Below are 18797 nucleotides of genomic sequence, written 5' to 3'. Positions count from 1 at the left end.
GCCCACACACGTCCCTTTATTTCCTTTTCCCAGAAATCAAACGTCCTAAAGAGTAGAGCACAGCCCATCCCCGGACCCCAATGCATGAAATCAGAGACTCTGTCTCTACAGGGACCATCCTCACTGGATGTCTGGGAGGACACAGGTCATTTTCAAATGTTCCTGCCATGGGCAGGGACACCTTTCACTAGACCAAATTGCTCAAAGCCCTGTCCAATCTGGCCTTCAACACTTCTAGGATGGGGGATCCAAGCTTCTCTGGGCACCCTGTTCCAGTTCCTCACCACGCTCACAGGAAAAAATTTCTTCCCAATATCCAATATAAATCAACCCTTCTTCAGTGTGAAGTCATTGCCCTTGTCCTGTCACTCCATGCCCTTGTAACAAGTCCCTCTTCAGGTCTCTTGCAGCCCCTTTAGGAAGGTTCTGTAAGGTCTCCTTGGAGCCTTCTCTTCTCCAGGCAGAACAGCCCCAACTTTCTCAGCCTGTCTTCAGAGGGGAGGTGCTCCAGTCCCTTTACCAACTTTGTGGCCTCCTCTAGACACATTTCAACAGTTTCATACAACCAAGAAATTAATGTCCACTTGTAAAACATTTCCAGAGTGAAATCCTGCAGGTTATGGCAGGCAGAGTCCTTCTTCAACAGCACTGACATTAATGCTGCTTCAGAGCTCATTTTGCCATGGAACCTGGGCACTCAGAATGGCTCCTGCAGCTCCCCCAGCCCACTCCTAGCTGGGCTCTATCCATGACTCCTTCAAACTCTGGGATACAAATGAACATCAAAGTCACTCTCCTGTTTCTTAAAAAGTTATAGGACCATACAGGGGAAGAGTTCCTTTGTCAAGGGTTGGGGAAAGGGCTTCATGAACTTCCCACACAAATGCCACAATTCTTGTGTTTGCAATTCCTGACATATTTAGATGAAAGGCGCTAAAGAGCTTTCAAGTCAAATATTTTTAATTAAACTTGAACACATACATGCAAGTAGAAACAAGTACAAACATTAAGCAAAGTTGGTTGATAAGGTTACATTATCAAACAACAATCATCTCAAGCAGTATTTTTTTCCATATTTAGAACTCCATATTCATCTCACACTTCCCAGTTGTTTGAAATTCGACCGAAGTTGTCTATCTTCCATTTCCATCTTGTTTTTGCAATCCAAGGACATTTTTTTGTGACAGGCTTTTCAAACAGAGGAACTTGCCAGCTCTTTTTTCCAGGCTTTTCATACGAAGCATTTCAAGTTTTCAGGAATTAGGATCACTTACAAGATACTGCTTGTAATGCAACAGGGAACACCAAGATTTTAATGTATTTTTATCTATGTATTTATGAAAAAACCCTCATTGTGCAGCCTTCCACAGAGACAAAGATTGGTGTGTTCTTGGTGCAGCATAAGAACCAGCATTTTCAGGTCTTTGGGACAGACACACAGCTCTCTGAGCATGGCAGGACATTTTCTGGCTAAGAGAGAAATCATCCAACAACAACGTAAGATGACAATAACACAGATTTTACGATATTGTAATTTACCACAGAACCTCCAACTAAATAGAAAACATGTTCAGCATGTGTTTCATGTATTTTTAGATATCTAATGTTATATATGGTACAAACCTGTTCTTCCAGGACTAAAACAACTCTGAATATATTGATTGACTCAAGGGATTCAATTACATTTAGTACTAGAACTCTTAACAGACAGATTGATGACAGAGAGCCCAAAGAGCACCACAAACAGCAAGGTGTTAAAAAACATGACTCATCAAGAAAGAATGAAAGATATTAGATCTCAGAAACAGTTAAGATATCCTGAAAAGGAGAGAGAGATTCTTCCCCATCTCTCTTCAGGTATAATACAAATAGTCAGAAATTCAAACTTATAGCAAGAAAATGTGATTTGGTCACTAAGAAAATTCTCCTAAATATACACATTTGATACTGGAATAGATGACCTGGGAAATCTGCAATAATGAGATCTCAGAAAAACATTGGACAAATCTGTCAGGAATACCACAGAGTTCATCCCCTCCTTTCAAGACAAATTACTTCAACCTTCTTTTCACCCTTATTTTCTATAATTTTATTATCACATTTTCAGGTGATTTATTAGGGTGTTTCTTTCCTACACTCTCATTGACTTTATACTTACAAGTAACTTTAGGATTGACTTCAGGCTCCTCAGCAAGCCCAGCAAGCCTCAGATGCTTTATTAGTAAAATTTACAAGTATGAATACTCAGTGAATAGACTGAGCTCTCGTATCTAAAAAGGACAGCTGTGAGGAAATGCCACAAAAACAAAGCACACTGGATACATTGAAAGATATCTATGCCTCCTTGGAAGAAATAAAGTCAAGAACAAAACCAAAAACAAAGCAAGAACAACAAGAAAAAAAACCCCTCAAAAATCCCCAAAACCCACTCCCCTTCCCCCCCAGAAAACCCAATCCAAAAGCAAACCAGCAACAACAAAAAAATCAAAGTCCATGTGCTAAACACTGCCTATTTTTCCAGGAACATAACATTTGAAGGAGTAATTAAAATGGAAAACTATTCACTTTACTGCCATTCCCATATAAATTATATGTATATTAGAAAGGGATGGGCAAAGTATTGGAGGGAAGGTGAAGGGTGGGATTTATTTAAAAAATAAAAAAGCATCAACAGACAAAATCATTACTGACAGTACCTAACATGGCACTGTGATACACAGACTTAGTCTGACATACTGGAAATGCTGAATCATTTTCTACTTTCATTTTCCTGAAGAACAGAAATTGTAAACTAGGGCATCTTATGTATCAGGAAAGCTGAACCAGTTAAAATATTCTTGGAATTTACAGGGTAATTCTTAAAATTCCAAAAGTAAAATCTTCTCACAAAAGAATACTGTGGAAACAGATAAAAGATCATTTTGTTTTTTGAGGACCCAAGGGATATTTCTACCTGCAGGTCAGAGATCTTCAGTAGCAGTGCTGTAGCCAGCAATACAAACAGACAAAAGCTCAGTCTGGTAAAGACTGCCCTCAGGAAAAGAAGCCATTCTCTTCTCAGTTCTCACCAACACACCAAACTGCTTAAATATTACACAAAAAACAGCAGCAGCAGCACCAAACCACTGAATCCTGGTTCTACAGATGATCCTACTGAATTAATAACAAGGATTCTGGTTCTAAATTCAGGTTCTGATTCAGGTTCTGGTTTAGGCCAGCTTGGTCTAGAGAGAGTGAGTTAGAACAGCTCTGGGCTGGAGCAGCTCCTTCAGCTGAGAGCTCCCCTGTGGTGCTGTGCAAACAGGACAGACTTGCCAGGTCTTTACTTGAACCCAGGAAGCTCCAAAAGGGAACCTGCATTCTGTCTGATCATGAGCCATCTCACCTGTACAAATGTATTCAAAACAGCTCTGCACAAAAGAGCCCAGGGAAGGAGAAGAGTACAAGGAATTACACAGAGAGCAAGACCAGGGATGCTTAGCTGCAGGATAGAGCCAGTGCATACAGATGAGGTACCAGCAACCCTTTGGCCAAAGGCAAGGAGTAAGAGGAAGCACTATTAAATGCTAAAGAGAATGGCCAGGGAAAATGAGATTTGGCTTTTGCTTTATATTTAGTGCCCAGGCAAAAGTTGTGAAAACAAATTAAACATGTGGCAGGACTAAAGCAGTGAAAACCAAGTATGATCTCCAATTGTGGTAGTATATGGAGCCTAAGCACCTTTTAACTCTTCTTTTAAATCCTGTCAAAAACAGACTAGATGATTGCCCTGCTGCTCAATTTGTATTTTTTTCCTTGTGTGGTCAAAGAAATAAAGTCACAGATTCAGTTTGTCACTAACTGATTAAAAATTAATCAATTATATTGATCAGTGTTAACAGCTAATTGCACTGCTTGCTTTCATTCTCCCACAGCTGGAAGGAAACTTAAGAAGTCCATGGCAACATGAAAACAGTGACAAAGGCTACATGCAAAGAACCTGCTTCACCTTGCTGAAACCTCAGTATCTGAAAGTTAAGGACAGAGTAAATCTGCTTCTGTACACAATTAAAGAGGAGTTACACATGCATTTAATTAAGCTAATTGCTCTTGCTTACCATGACACTTATCTGAAACAAATCATTAATGGTCTTCTGAAATAGAGCACGTGATAAAACCAATTTCATTGTGAATGCTGCTGTGGGCACTGATAACTATTTGTTAGGAGGAGCTGTATACAGTTGTGACTGGCATTGTTTTGTTTCATCACATAATAAAAGAAGTTGTGCATGACTGCTTTATTCAATTATGCATGAATCACAAACCTGTCATACCTCTTGCAGGCCACTGGGATTCCTGCAGACATACTTATATATAAATATTTTTAGCTTAACAGAATTAATTTCTTTCAGTTTCCTGCATTTTATTCTTCTGTACTTAAGTTACGACGTCTGAGGAATTAGAACTGACAACAACCTGACATGCAGGATGTCTGTGTAGTCAATAATGCCCTGTATGTTAATATTTGGAAAGACCATACAGTCATGATGCAATTCACAACTCTGAGTGCAATTAAGTTTTATGAACTGTAGAAAAACATTCACAAGAAGTAGTTAAGACTGGCTTTTCAACTTCCTCCCCATTTCTACAGAGTAAAGCCTAGCCTCCAAGGCCTTGTTCAGTCCCTGTTACAGTTTTGTTTTCCCTATAAAATTCTCCCAATAATATAAAAGCATTCTTCCAGAAAAACACCTCCAATGTGCTGCTACTTCACATCATTCTTTCCTCCTCAGCATAAACCCAAGGACAGACTTCAAACACTGACAACATGATCTCCATGTCCCCTCATCTTAGTTTCTTTAGAGCCCTAACAAATTAACTTGTCTTTTCATTAAGACAGAAGAAATTTGGTCGAGAGACTTTCTCACCAAAACCCCAGATTTTAAACAGGCACACTGTCCTCAAGACCATCATTGTGAGTCCTCCACACCAGTGCTCAAGGGACACACTGCAGATAAAAGACCCCTCATCAAGAGATAAGGAAATCTCATTTAGATGCAGAAGTGAAATGGTAATGTTTTAAACCCAGCCTGTAACAGAAAACAACCCCCTCCAACACACTGCTTAGATTAGTTTCATAACATGCTTCCTAAGAAAATAAAAACCATCTTCCACTGAGTAGAAACCACACTAAGACAACAACTGCACACAACTAAATCAGGTGGCCTCACTTACCAAATAAGCAGGTCCTTTTTAACCAAACCTTAGTTAAATAATTAATAATTAAGTCACCTAAATTCTTTTCTCTGAGCAATTATCAACCTTAAGCAAAAGGAGCTCAACTGAGCAGTCTTTGAGATTTCAGACTCCAAGTTACAACTTAAAAGAAAGGAGTATTTCAATATGATTTCATTGGTAACTGCCTGGCAGTAAAGCATTACAGGAAACACTAATTGCTTAATAACTGCTAATAAATTACAGTTCTGGAAATATAATATATAGACTATTAGGTATGCTAAACCTGTCACCTCCCTCACTAGCTCAGGCCCATCTTTTATTCTGGGATTCCACAGAGTCAACCACACAGAAACAAACCACGAGGAGACACAGAGATGAGATGAGCCTTGTACACTTACCCCTCCTGACAACTTAATCACCCTGACTTTGCTGCCTCCATGGGGCCCATCACTAGCACTGTTTGTCCGCTGCATCACTGTCCTTTTCACCCCCGGCTTCTGCTCCTGGGGCCGGCCGGGGACCGCGGCCGCGCGCGCCGCCTGCGCCGTGGGCAGCGCTGCCGCCGCGGCCGCTTTGCTCGGTAACACTTTCTGGGCTGCCTGAGGCTGACTCGCAGGGATGGTTCTAGTTTGCCTCAGCTGCTTCACCGGCTTCATCTGCTGTCCTTGGTAGGGGCCGTCCCCTGCGCCCTGGGGGAAGTCTGTGGGTTTGGGGTGGATGTTTGCCACTACGGCGTCTTGTTTTCTAACCAGGAGTCTGCTTTTCACGTTGTGCCGGGTCTGCAGGCCGGAGTGGGGGATGTAGGGGCTGCCGTTGGTGGGGAACTCGGAGGAGTCCTCCTCGTGCTGCATGTAGGGCTGCTGGGAGCAAGGCTGCTGCTGCTGCTGCTGCTGCTGGGCAAGTCTCTCCAGCAGCTCTCTCTTCCTGGCCCCAGCCTGCTGCTGCCGTCTCAGCTCCTTCTGCTTCAGGATCTCCTCTCTCAGGCGCTTCTGCTCTTCTATCTTCAAACGGTACAACCGAGTTTCTTCATCCTCGTCTGGGTACTACAAGGGAAAAACCACATGAATTTACAGAATTCTAAACAGATGCCCAGCTTGGTCAAAACAACATGAAATTGGTTCAGATGTAGAGCTTTTTACATTTTCCCTGATACACTCCACTAATAGCCTTGATTTGGTATCTGCTGCTAGGGTTTATTTGCTATTCATTACAGACAAACAGCTCAAATGGTTTAGGACTTAGATATACTACTTCCTAGACAGAAAAGCTTTAATACCACTTGAGAAATCTGATCAGAATACTAAAAAAATAATAATAAAAAAGTTTGACAAATTGGAATTAAAAGTTTCCAAAACCAATTAAACTATTAATATAATTCAAGATATCAAAATATGTTTCAAATAGGAGGTAACAATACAGAGGCAACCCACTGTCACACAGGTTTTATCTTGCTCTTTTCTGACAAAGTAACAAAAGGTAGGGTGGTAAATGACCTGAAAGGCCCTGATTAGAACTATTGATTTTTCTCACAGAATTTTAAGCCTGATCTCAAACTCATTTGTCACACAATAATTGGTTATAATGAACAGCACAAGTCAATCTCTCTGACCTTGAACTCATGCACTCTCTTCAGAATCAAAATGTTGCCAAATGCAGTGTTGGAATATTAATGGTATATAGAGAATGCCTTTAATATTCCAGCCCTGGGCCTCTCTGAAAGTACTATACACCATCAAATAACCTTCCTAAAGATTCTTCCACTCTGACAGAAGGGGTTCTTATGAAAAGCTGTATAAAAATGGACAAGAGTCAAGGAAATGCAGATTCTCATCATCCTAGAAAAGAAATCAAATGGCTCTTGCAATAAAATCACATATATTTTTCAAAATTAGGAAGCATACTATTTTATTATTTCTCTCTTTTTAACCATTTGAAATACTAAGTTAGACTTATAGAGAATGCTTACAAATGGTAATGAGCACAACATTCTACTCAAGATATATCAACCACTCCTAACAACAGCCTCTCCAAGAAACGATACTTTGCATGCTGGTAAATTAATGCAGAATGAGTGTTAAAGTATTTCTCAAAAACTGGGAATCTGTGACAAACCTTTATGTATCTTGCAGCAACTGTGTGCAAACTGTTTTTGACACAACGGCCATTTTTTGAACGTACGTGACCCAAATGTGTGAATTGAAGGTTTGGGGTTTTTTAAGAGCTTTTAATCCTAGTGCACCCTAGAATCCTTCCCAACCCAAGAAAAAACCCAGCAGAACAGATTCAGCCATAATGTTGGTTCATGGATGTGAAAGCCCAGCAGAGTCAGACTTGCATTCACAGCACCCAGATGCACAAATCTGAATGTTTGTTTCCTTCAGCTGTAGCTGCTTCTTCCCTGAGCAGGTATTGACAGGGATTATTCTCAGTCACTAAAACCAGCTCATTGTCTCAAATTAGAAGTCCAATTACAAGCATCTAATTAGCAGTCTAATTAGAAGCCAAAACATTGGCTAAATAAGACTAACCAAATTGCATTTTTAAAATTTGTATTTATTTTTTAAGTATGGGTTATAGTTCAGGGATGAGATCGAACAGTTCTTTGCATGAGAATGCTACATCCACCCCAAAGTTCTTATCTTTATCTATACTTTGTAGAACATGATGGTGGTGATTAATAATCACTGTGACAACTAAATTAAAGTGTGATGATAGATGCTACAGAAATGTACTTCTAGAGGAGGAAACCCAGATATTTCATCTTGTATTGACTACTGGAGATGCTGGATTGTAGCAAAAAGTAAGAACTAGAATTTTTCCTTAAATTTACCCAAAAAAATAGAATTTACCCTTATGAAATACAGGGAAAGATTAAGACCCTTAATAATAGTTTGCAAAGGATGAGAAAACATGTAAGCTCCAGCTAGGAGCAGGATGTGCTGTTATGCAGATCCTGATGTAATTAATCAAATTTTCAGTCATTTTCAGAGACACTAAATATCACAATTACTACAATTGTTCAGAGGGAAAACTTGTTTCACTTAATGAATTAGTTTATTCACCTGCTTTGGTTTAGATTGTAATAATTCACAATTTATCTAAACAAGCTTGATGGATGCCATGAGCTAATACCAAGTTTACTTTTGGAGGCAGTCCTGTAATTTTTTTCTCTTATGTTCAATTGGAACATTGCAGCATGAGTCTTCAGGAGACCACCACTTCTATCAGTGCCCTTTATTATGAGGAATTTGCCTGCTTATTTTATTACCTAACAAGTTCTGAAGGCCTTGGGAGACAGAGACCACGATGTGGCAGGCTCAGAACAGCAACTCAAAGGTTGCACATAGCACAGAGATGTGTGCTTTGCAGCACACTCAAATGAGCCCTGCCAGCAGACAAGGAATGAACATCCCAAGGGACTCTGACTAATACATCCCTGCTACAGTCCTTGGACAGACAGTGATTCCAACTATGCCAAAATTAAACACAGAAAGATGACTGAACTAGAAAACTAGACATAAACTCTAATACCAACACACATGCAGTTCAAAGAATGCTTAGTAGAATATTCAGGCAATTTGATCTCAAATATAATCTGAAAGGTTCCTTTCTGGAACTAAACTAAGGAAATTAGTAATGATCCTAGGAAGTCAATCCCTTCTTAAAAGTTAAAATCAAGCATTAAGAGCCCTGAGGTTACATGACAACTGCAGATCAGTCTGTTAACAGGCTAGAGATAGACCTAAATCCTTCCAAAGCAAGGTACTACTACTACTAGTGTTAAATTCTAAACAAAATATCCCCACAGCTGGAAGAAGAGAATATAAAGACCCTGTGATGATTAACAAAATATCTCCATTAGAAGTCAGCTTTAACTCAATTTAGTTGCACAATGGCCCAACAGTACAGACTGAGAAGGACAGCAGACTCCTTATCAGGATGAAAACAGGGGCAGTTAAATCCCCTTCTCCTCAGCTCTAAGAGCACCTTGTACACACCACCCTAGAAAGTGGGGGTATATATGTGATGTATAGTACACATAAATGACCTAGAGTATGTAATAAGGACATTCAGCATATGGAACAGGCAAGACAGGGTCAAAATGAACACAGGACACAATGCCTATTGCTAATGACTTCCATCCCATTAGTTCAGTAAGCCCAGGATAGATTTCTCCAACAAGCAACAGCACTGCCAAGGAAAAAAAAAAGAAAAAGGCAAGGCAAGCAAGCATTTTGCCTACAGAATCAACTGGGAGAAAGTACACATCCTTCAAAGTTCAAACCACTCTAATTTTCACATTCTGTGTCTGGAAGCAACATTATCTGTAGGTAAAAAAGCAGAAAAACACGGAGCAGCCTTTTCCCTAGACAAATTATTAAGCTTCACATATTTTGGGTAGAAAACTCCCCAACATGAAGAAATGGTACACTGCACATGTATATAGCTCCTCCTTTTACAGGAGGCTGCAGAGTACAAAAGGCCAGACAGGCACTTGGTTTTGTGGGGATGGTTTTTTTCTGCCAGGTTTTGAGGTTTTTTTCTTTTCTTTTTTTTTTCCTTTTTTTAAGTGGAAATTCTCATCCATCTTTGAAGAGCTTTAACACAATGCATTTCACTGAGGTTTGAAGGAAGACTGAGCCTTAGCTACAGGTTTTTCTTCTCCCTTAAAATCCAAGGCAGTTTTGATGAGAAGCACCAAAAGAAAACATTACAGCCTGCTCTCCTGAATCTAGCTGAAGAGCACCAGCAAGAGAGGGAAGCAGCAGTCCCACATCCTTCTTCTGGGGATTCTAGAATGGCACTGTTGACTTAGGAAAAGACAGCAAGAACACACTCTAAATCAAAGGATTAAACTTTCTTCTGAAATTTAAAGTCCTAGTCCCAGTAGCTTGCTTTTCAGGTGTGGATTAAAAAGAAATAAACCCATACTTTTTCAGAAGTCTGCAGGATTAATTGCCAATTAATAGAACTAAATGCTGAGTCATAAGAACCAGACACTATTAATGTTCTGGGTGGCTCCCAAGGAACAAAAAAGGAATCATGCAACCAGGATCACTTATGTGTCTCAGTAAAATGGATGCAAGAACAGAGCATTCAAAATGGTTTGATCTGTGGCATAAACACAAACCTATTTTAAAGCAGGCTTGTCTTTATTTTTTTAAGCTGTAACATTAAAAACATAAGAAGCTAGAATAATTTGTCTAAAAATTCATACCAATTGTTTGCAAAAGGCACAGCCAGATCCAAATTGCATCATTTGGCTGCTTGTGTTCAAAGCCACAAAGTATCTGAATTAAAGGGTACCTACATATACACACTGTACATTTCACATTGCTGATAACATCAGCTCCTGAACCCAAGGAAGGTATGAGACACCCTACAAAGCAGAGATGTTGCACATCTCGGACAAACAGGGAGAGAGTGAAGAACAAGACTACAAGTTACTCCAAGAAGCACACTGCCCTCTGCCCTCATTTCCAACTGGAAACAAAAACTGTGATGAGACTCTTACAAGCACAAGGCAGGAGGCACCATTACAAAAATCTGGAAGAGAAGTTATTTAAACTGGAGAAAACTCTACAATTTTCAGGTAGTTCATAACAAAAAATATTAAAATATTCAGGTACATTTGATCTAGTAACTTAGTGCAGCAACTCTCTTCCATATTGCAAGCCTTGTTAGAAAACACAACAATGTAAAATCTAACAAAATTCGCAATTCACTGGATTTGGAAGAATGGAATACAAAGGTTTTCTTTCAGTACATCAAGGACATTATCCCCAGTTTAAGTACTAACATCACTACACTGATGACTACACAGTGCTCTACTAATTTCCCTCCTGCTCTGAGCTCCAATATCCATTTCTCCTAAAGACACATCACCTTTCTCCATTCTCCCTCCTCTTTAAACTCAAAAATGCTTAATACTGCCTTAATTCCTCTAATCCTAAGATGACTTCCACAGGAGCAGAATTAGGCCCACATCATCCAGACTTTCCTATTTCAATGACAAAATGATGTTTCAGACTAAGGATATACAATTTAAATCCTGGGGAGTAAAAGCTATTCTCAACAGGCATTTAAGGTCAGTATTTTGCAGCCTCACAGGAACAGGAATACAAGCATTCAATTTAATATACAGTTTTTAATCTCCTATTCACTCACATTGCAAACCTTTCAAATATCTATATTTAGGGTGAGCAAAACCTCTAACAGCCAATATTGCTATTTTTTTGGTGCTTCCTGAATGATAGGTCACTCATAAATACAGTCACTGACTCTTTAGGAAGAAAGATGCAAAGAAAAGTCTTAATTTTCCAGTTGAAGACACTTGCAAAATAACCTGCCCAATTCAGTTATGTGCCATATAGCTAGAAAAGGTGACAGAACTTAACTCTTTCTCATCATCATCAAAAGCAAAAGAACAGGATGAAGCCAGCTAATTACAAGAAAAAAAAACCACAAAAAAGACTGCAAAACATTACAATCTGCTTAAGGAGAGATATGTAATAACCTACATTACAAAAACAGTGAAGAAAATGATTAAATGCTTGTAAATGAACATTTTTAGTGCAGCATTCCCATCTGTAAGAGTGACAATAAGCAGCAGCAGACCAAGAGCACTGCAGTGGCACAGCAGAAATGGGACAAAGCTACTACAGTGTTTGCAGCACCAGGCTCTGTTCCAGGTGTGCTTTGGAAGGACAAGGTTCTCCTAATGCCTGCCAAATATAACTACAAGGGCTTTACTAGGAGACTTCATTTGTTCCAAGACAACCCTGGTTTTTTATCCTGCTTTGCAAAAGCTTGCATAAAACAGGTATCAGAATTTTATCAATGACAGTTTTGACAAGAGAAACAAAAAGAAAGTTTTATTTATAATACACCAAGAATTCACACAGGTAAGATTAGTTAGTTTGATAACCAACTAGAGTATGTTTAAAATGTAAAATGGAGACAAGATGACTGCTTTGGGGTTTGTTTGATTGTTTAGTTTTCTCTTTAATTAAAAGAAATTTTAAAAATTCTTATCTTTTTCTAAATACTGCCAGAGATACTTTGGAGCCAATGCCCTAACTTTCATTTGAATATACTACAGAATAACTTTAAGATGTTTTAGATGGGGAGGCCTGTGGCTGATTTTTCAAGACTTACCTTAGTAACGGCCTGAAAGACAAGGCTTCTCTACAAAGCACTGCATTTTGCATTTTCTGTGACAGATTATTCCAAGAGACTGAATTGAGGGGAAAGAGATTACTTAAATATTTTTTCCAAAAAAGGTGAAAATTAAAAGCTAAAAAAGGATTTTTTTTTTCATTTCCATTGAAAAGCAAGTGCACAGGAGGTCAAACACTGATAGCTTTAGGTTTCTTTTGTGCCTCATTTATGGAAATTAGTTATGACCATCCCTAATTCAAGAACAAGATGAAAAGCTAATCATGAGCAGCTTAAAGGAAGACAGCATTATCACAATTAAAGCTTTCAATGGCTGTTGAAGAAAACCTGTTCCTTGAGACAAGATTCATGGTTAACTATAACTATGAAGATTTACAGTTCTTCACAGAATAGCCTGACAAAGCACACAGGGTGCATTTAGCCATCATGCTCAGGATATAATGAGCACCATCAGTCCAATCCTATCCACTCTCTCCAAGTAGCAGAGCTCATGGAGAGTCTTCTCTAGCTTCCAGGAGATCTGTGCAGGGAAATGGTCATCTGTTCACATGACACGATCCAGTGGAGCTGAAAACACTGGCAACCTGACTTTTTCATTGTGCAGAATACCAGCAGAGCAAACAGCATCACTTTCTCCAAAATGGAAAACTTAAAAGCATCTCCTCTTTTTCCTTACATGAAAAGGTTTCAAAAAAAGGAGATTTTCTTTCTCAAGAGCAAGAAGCTCCATGGACATCACAGCTATGATCTCCTGCATGAATGCTCAAGGCCTAGTAGAGACTGAACAGCCTAAAGGAAAACAGCATGAGGAAGACAGCTCTCCAAATAGCCTTCTTTTTTTGCCTTTGAGCCATACAGCACCATACAAAACGACAGAGAAGAGGCTTTCAGACTTAGAAGAATGCGATCACCTGAAAATAAATTATAATTCCCAAATATACAAATGGGCAAAATGAGTATTTTAGAGACTTGTATCACTAATCACCTTTACTCAAATTCTGCCTTTTCCTAGTAGAAATGATGACTGCTCCTGCAAAACATTTCAGAGACTTGTATCACTGATCACCTTTACTCAAATTCTGCCTTTTCCTAGTTGGAATGACAACTCCTCCCACAAAACAAATTCACTACAGCCTTGCCAACCTTCCAGACCTTCTATGTCAATGGAGACTATTTCTGCTGTTACAGTAAAAAATAAAAATGCAATTCAGAAGGGAGGCCTCTAGTGGCACCTAAAATATTTGGTGGATAATACATTAAGTATTAATGTATTATCCACCAAATATTTTAGGTGCTTTCAATTTATAAATCAGACTAAAAAAGTATTTTAAAGGTGGGAGCTTTGTTTCTCGTTGTTTGATCTTTTGTGTAGGAGTGTCGGGGTTAGGATGGTCGGGACGGATGGAGATGAGAGATTTCTGAAGCCAGGTTGTGGAATTTGGGGTTTATTGCAAAAGGTGTGGGTGGAGGGGTCCTGCTTGGAGCTGCCAGCCACAGCTCAGAGCAGGCTTAAGAGAAGAGAGTGGTAAAGAGGATGAGAGACAGAGGGAGTAAAAGAGGGGTAAGAGTGTAAGAGAGCGAGGTTCTCTTTACAATACAATAAATCTTCTTCTGTGTTGACTATTTTAATTCTCACTGACTAATTTAGTACAATATACAAATCTTATAGCATTTACATACAGCTTATAAGAATCATTACATTACTATACTGTGTTACATTTTTAACTCTAAAAACTACTTTTTGGACTCCTGCTAAGCTAGTAGGGTCTGCTCTCACCCTTGGAACTGTCTGCAAGCAGAGGGTATTGTTTCACCTTCAGCCAGCCACACCATTGTTTTCCAGTTGTTCAGTAACTGAGGGATCTCAAAGCTTGCTTTCATGTCAATCTCACTTATAGTTTCTATATTCTCAAAATCTTTTGCCAGGCAACCATATTTATAAGGTTTTCCTGTTTCATCTTCCCCTACACTTTTGTTTAAGCAAAACAAAAAATCCCTTACCTCCGGTTCACATTTTCCTTCTGATTTTGCCTGGCCCACTGGGGTGATTGCTTTAGCTTTCATCTCAGGCCTTCCCTGGGAGTTGGCAGTAGCAGTGGCAGGCTTGGTGGCAGGCAGGGTGCTGGGGATGGGTTTGACCTGGGCAGCGGGGGCAGAGCTGCGGCGGGTGCTGCCCATGTCCAGGGCGTGGGCCGGGGCGATGGGCAGCTCGCGCAGGTTGCTGTTCCTGGGAGCCGCCGGCTGCAGCTGCTGGCTGGAACGCTTGACGATATTCTGGGATGGGGTGCTCTGAAAAGAACAAAGGAAAAGAACTGCTGACTTCCACCACTAACCAGGCTGAAGCGATTCCGGTTTCACATTTTCCAGATTTAGTTCAGTTTGGGAAAATAAGCTTTGTGAAAAGGCACAATATTTTAATGTCAGGGAAAAAAATACAGAAATGAGAATATTTTAATAACCTTTCCTAATCAAAGCAATTATGTTAAACTATAGTTATATTGTCTTGAGCACTGCTCCAGGCTGTTGTCCTACCCAACCTACCAAGCAGCAAAATATGCTGCATTGGAGGAAACTCACAAGACAGGAGAGGCATTATCTGAACCAGAAAACTGATTAGCAGTGGTACAGGGAGGCCTTCAAATCAAAAGAGTGTCACAGAAGTGGGCTCCCACACAATCACAGACTACCAGCAGTTGAAAAGCCTTATAAAGCAAACTTCTCCTTCACCACCCCTCCATTGGTAGTTCTTGGACGACTGCAACATCTCTTATTGGACTCAAAACAAAAAGAACACTGATGACCAGAGGAGAAAAGAAAGATACACAAGGTATTTTCCAATGTAGATTATAAAACAATCAAAGCAGAAAAATGAGCAAGAAATGGTAAAAGAGCAGAAGGGAATAAATAGAACTGAAAACCCATGCTGGTGAGTTTTGAAACCTGTGCATAAATGCCTGCTACTCATGCAGGACACTGTTGTATGTGGTACTTACATGCCTTGGCTTCATTGGACCCTGTCGTGGCTGACACTGCATCCTGTTGTTATTTGGCTGCTGTTGTGTGGCTTGAATGTGAGGCCTGAACTGTGGCTGGTTCATGGGCATCAAGGGCTGTGGAGGCCCTTGGAGATGGTGATGCTGCTGCTGCTGCTGGTGATGGTGCTGCTGTTGCTGCTGGTGGTGCTGCTGATGAGGCTGAGGTTGTGGCTGAGGCTGTAATGGAGGATGCATGGGACCCTTCACATGAAAAAAAAAAGTTTTAGTTTCAAGGTAATAAACTCCAGAAAAGAAGCTCCAGCCTCCTGAGTCCTCAGAACTATAAGCAGCTATGAAGAAGGTTACACCAGGAAAGAACAGACCAACCAGAGAGGTGTAAGGTCTACTCTTAAAACCTGTGTAAGGCAACAGGTGAAGTAAAAAGAAAAATACGAATTCAAGGGTTGCTGTCCTCTACCCCGTTTTCTAGCGGGGTTTACCCCGGCCCCCTGCACATCCCCGAAGCGCTGCCCCGCTTCCAGCGGCCGCAGCCCCACGGCCCCGCTCCGCGGCCGGCAGAGGGCGCTGCCGCCCCGCGCTGCCCCGGGCCGGCACCGAGCGAGACCGGACACGGCAGCGGGGGAAGATCCAATAGATCCATCACTCCCCAGGCACTGCAGCGATGGCACTGCAGGGCCATCCCCCTCGGAACTGCAACGCTTCGGCTCCATCGCTTCCCCAGCGCTGTACCTGCATGCTGGGCTGCGTGTGCGGGGCCAGGAAGGGCTGTCCCGGCGCCTGCAGGAACTGCTGCCGCGGGGGGATGAAGGGCCGCGGGGTGGCGGAGCCCGGCTGGTTGAAGTGCAGGATCCCCACGGGGCCCTGGGGCTGCATGCCGGGCCGCACCGGGCGCTCCCGGGGATACACCGGCTGCTGGCCCTGCTGGGTAAAGGCGGGCCCGGGCGGGCTGAAGGGCATCGGGCTCTGCGTAGGAACGGGATGGGCGCTGTTCAGCAGCGGGGGAGGCGGAGGCGGCGGCGGGCTGCGCTGCTCAAACAAGGGGTGACCCGGGAACCTCGGATCTGCGGGAATGAGAGAACTGATTCAATTACAACCTTCCTGGGACACAAATGCATTTCAGAAACATAAAGCTCTAGTCTGAAAGAAATTCGGAAAGAAATCTGCACAATGCAAAACTCTATGGGATGTTTTAATTATAAAAGCTACCCTCAAGGTTATGTTTCTCTTGTTCCTGTCATTTGTGTATAAAAGGAATTGATCCTTGAAAAACCAGCACAACTGGTACTCTGCTGGAATCAGCAATACCTGTTAGAAATTCTACTTTAATAAAATCAATGAAGGATTCCACTGATTACAGTTTAAACCACAGAAGAACTCATAAAGCATTGACACCATTTGCTGACCAGGTATTTAGCACATTTTAACATACTATACATGTGTAAAAATATTGTGTGTGTGTATATATATATATATATATATACACACACATTACTTATATGCGGTATAAATATAACTTACCCTCTCTTTTGCTTGCTAGGTTTTGTATCATTTTATCCAACCTTAACAAATTTCTTACACTATAGACACAATCCAGGCAGTTTAAAGATTTACAAGAAACCCAAGTTTATGGAAAGTATATAATTTGTTTTCCAAATTATAACAAAGTGCAACAACTTCATTGCAACAATCACATAGATATTAATTATTTTTGTGTCTATATAAATATCTGGATTCATGGCAGTTACAGGTGAAGACATTAAAAAAGTAAAAATCCACATCAAAAGAAGTAAAAATACACTAGAGAACCAGAATTTCTGGCAATCAAATAGGATCTTCCAGCCTTCATGTTCTTCTGAACACTTCATGTTGTGGGGTATGCAGTCACAGTGCAGTCACTTTACAACAGGTGGGTATTAACTGTTAATGGGATTGAAAATGCTCACCTGCTAAGAAGAAAGGATCTCTGTCCTGAGGAGGTGGAGGAGGGAGTGGTGGAGGTGGTGGGGGCGGCCCTCTCCACTGGTCCTGGATTGGCAGCCTCGGGGCTTGGGAGAAGTTGGTAGGAACTGGTCCAGGTGTATGCTGCTGGAAGTCTGGAGGGCCCTAATTTAGTAAGACAGAATTAAAATTAAGGCTACCATCCAGAAATTTATGTATTGTCTGCTATAACTTTTTTTCTCTCAAAAATACAATTGCTGTATGAATTATCTCCAATCACCTGTACAAACTGACAGCCCTTACTGAGTCATTCCTTCACAATGGAAGACATATTAAACCCAAGTACAGTATCTTGAAACGAATTCACAATGTTTTAATAATCACTAGCACCACAGGAATGCCATTTCTTCTCAAGCTTATTTCTGAAATCCATGCAATTATTGACCTTCTTTCCCATTAATCCAAAAAAATCTGAATGTCTACTTTAGAAGACATTCCTGACATTTATCTTCATAAACCATACTATTCTTCATCATCAATTTAGCACAATGTAAGCTACAGGAGGGAGCAGCTTTACTTAAAAAAAAAGCAGGGGGGAAGGACAATTTATGACACCCAGAAAATTAAAGAAATCATCTTTCTAAAAGAATTAAGAGGAGAGTAACATTTCAGGCTATTCGCAGTTTAGCATCTGAAGCATTTTAAGAAAGAAAATTTTGTACTCTTTCTTCCAGTAAGGCATTGGATTTTTTTCTTTTTTTAATGCCTTTTTATATTGCAGGAAGCAGTATGTTAATACAAAACCAGAATTCTGCAGAAGACACGTTTAATTGAGTAATTCACACTAAATTTTTTTTTATCAAAAGTTGACAAAATACATTGGCAACTTTGATATACAGAGTAAGCTTTGCTTCACATAAATTATATTCTTAACCATTTCCTTATTATGTGAGCAAACCAAGTAAGTAATGAAAATAATCTGTGAACATCCTTGCTTTCTATAAAGATTCTGAAATCAGTGGTGGGATCTGTTCCGTCTACATGTGATGCTCACCTTGAGGCTTAAAACTTGCACTGCTGAAGACAAGGTTTTCAAAACAGATTCCAGACCAAAAGCTCCATGTTAGACTGAAGTACTGTCATCAGGAAAGGACCAAACAACTAAGCTGCAGTAGCTTATCTTTTATCTCTTGAGTTGACCTCACCAAGGGTATGCACAGTCTCACCCTAGCATTTTTGCACTGCACAAAGACTGGAATTTTAGGATAAGAATTTCTCACACAGCAACAATGGCCATGGAGCATACTCACTATCAAAGCAGCACAAGACAGAGCTGCTTATACAGCCTTCTACCAGCACAATACACCTGGGATTGGCAAGGCCCAAATAAGTAGATGAGCAGCACCAAGGATCAGATCCATTATTAAATCTGTGGCCTTCCTGAAACACCTGAATGGGGATGTGTGA

General features: G+C 40.5%; 1 protein-coding gene across 4 annotated transcripts in view; it reads right to left on the bottom strand.

Annotated features, from left to right (window-relative positions):
• The window catches only part of RBM33 (RNA binding motif protein 33), a 97688-nt gene that overhangs the window by 22244 nt on the left and 56647 nt on the right, over window positions 1–18797 (bottom strand). For all 4 annotated transcript variants that reach the window (XM_066551058.1, XM_066551066.1, XM_066551074.1 and 1 more), the window contains exons 11-15: window positions 17336–17495; window positions 16122–16453; window positions 15390–15632; window positions 14398–14685; window positions 5616–6260 (exon numbers count right to left, since the gene is read on the bottom strand). In XM_066551058.1, the coding sequence (XP_066407155.1) occupies window positions 5616–6260; window positions 14398–14685; window positions 15390–15632; window positions 16122–16453; window positions 17336–17495 (1668 nt within the window). The remainder of the gene's footprint in view (window positions 1–5615; window positions 6261–14397; window positions 14686–15389; window positions 15633–16121; window positions 16454–17335; window positions 17496–18797) is intronic.

This window comes from Molothrus aeneus, chromosome 1 (assembly GCF_037042795.1).
Source record: "Molothrus aeneus isolate 106 chromosome 1, BPBGC_Maene_1.0, whole genome shotgun sequence".
Classification (NCBI taxonomy): Eukaryota; Metazoa; Chordata; class Aves; order Passeriformes; family Icteridae; genus Molothrus; species Molothrus aeneus.
Note: the sequence above shows the minus strand (reverse complement) of the source record. Positions and strands in the feature narration are given on the sequence as shown.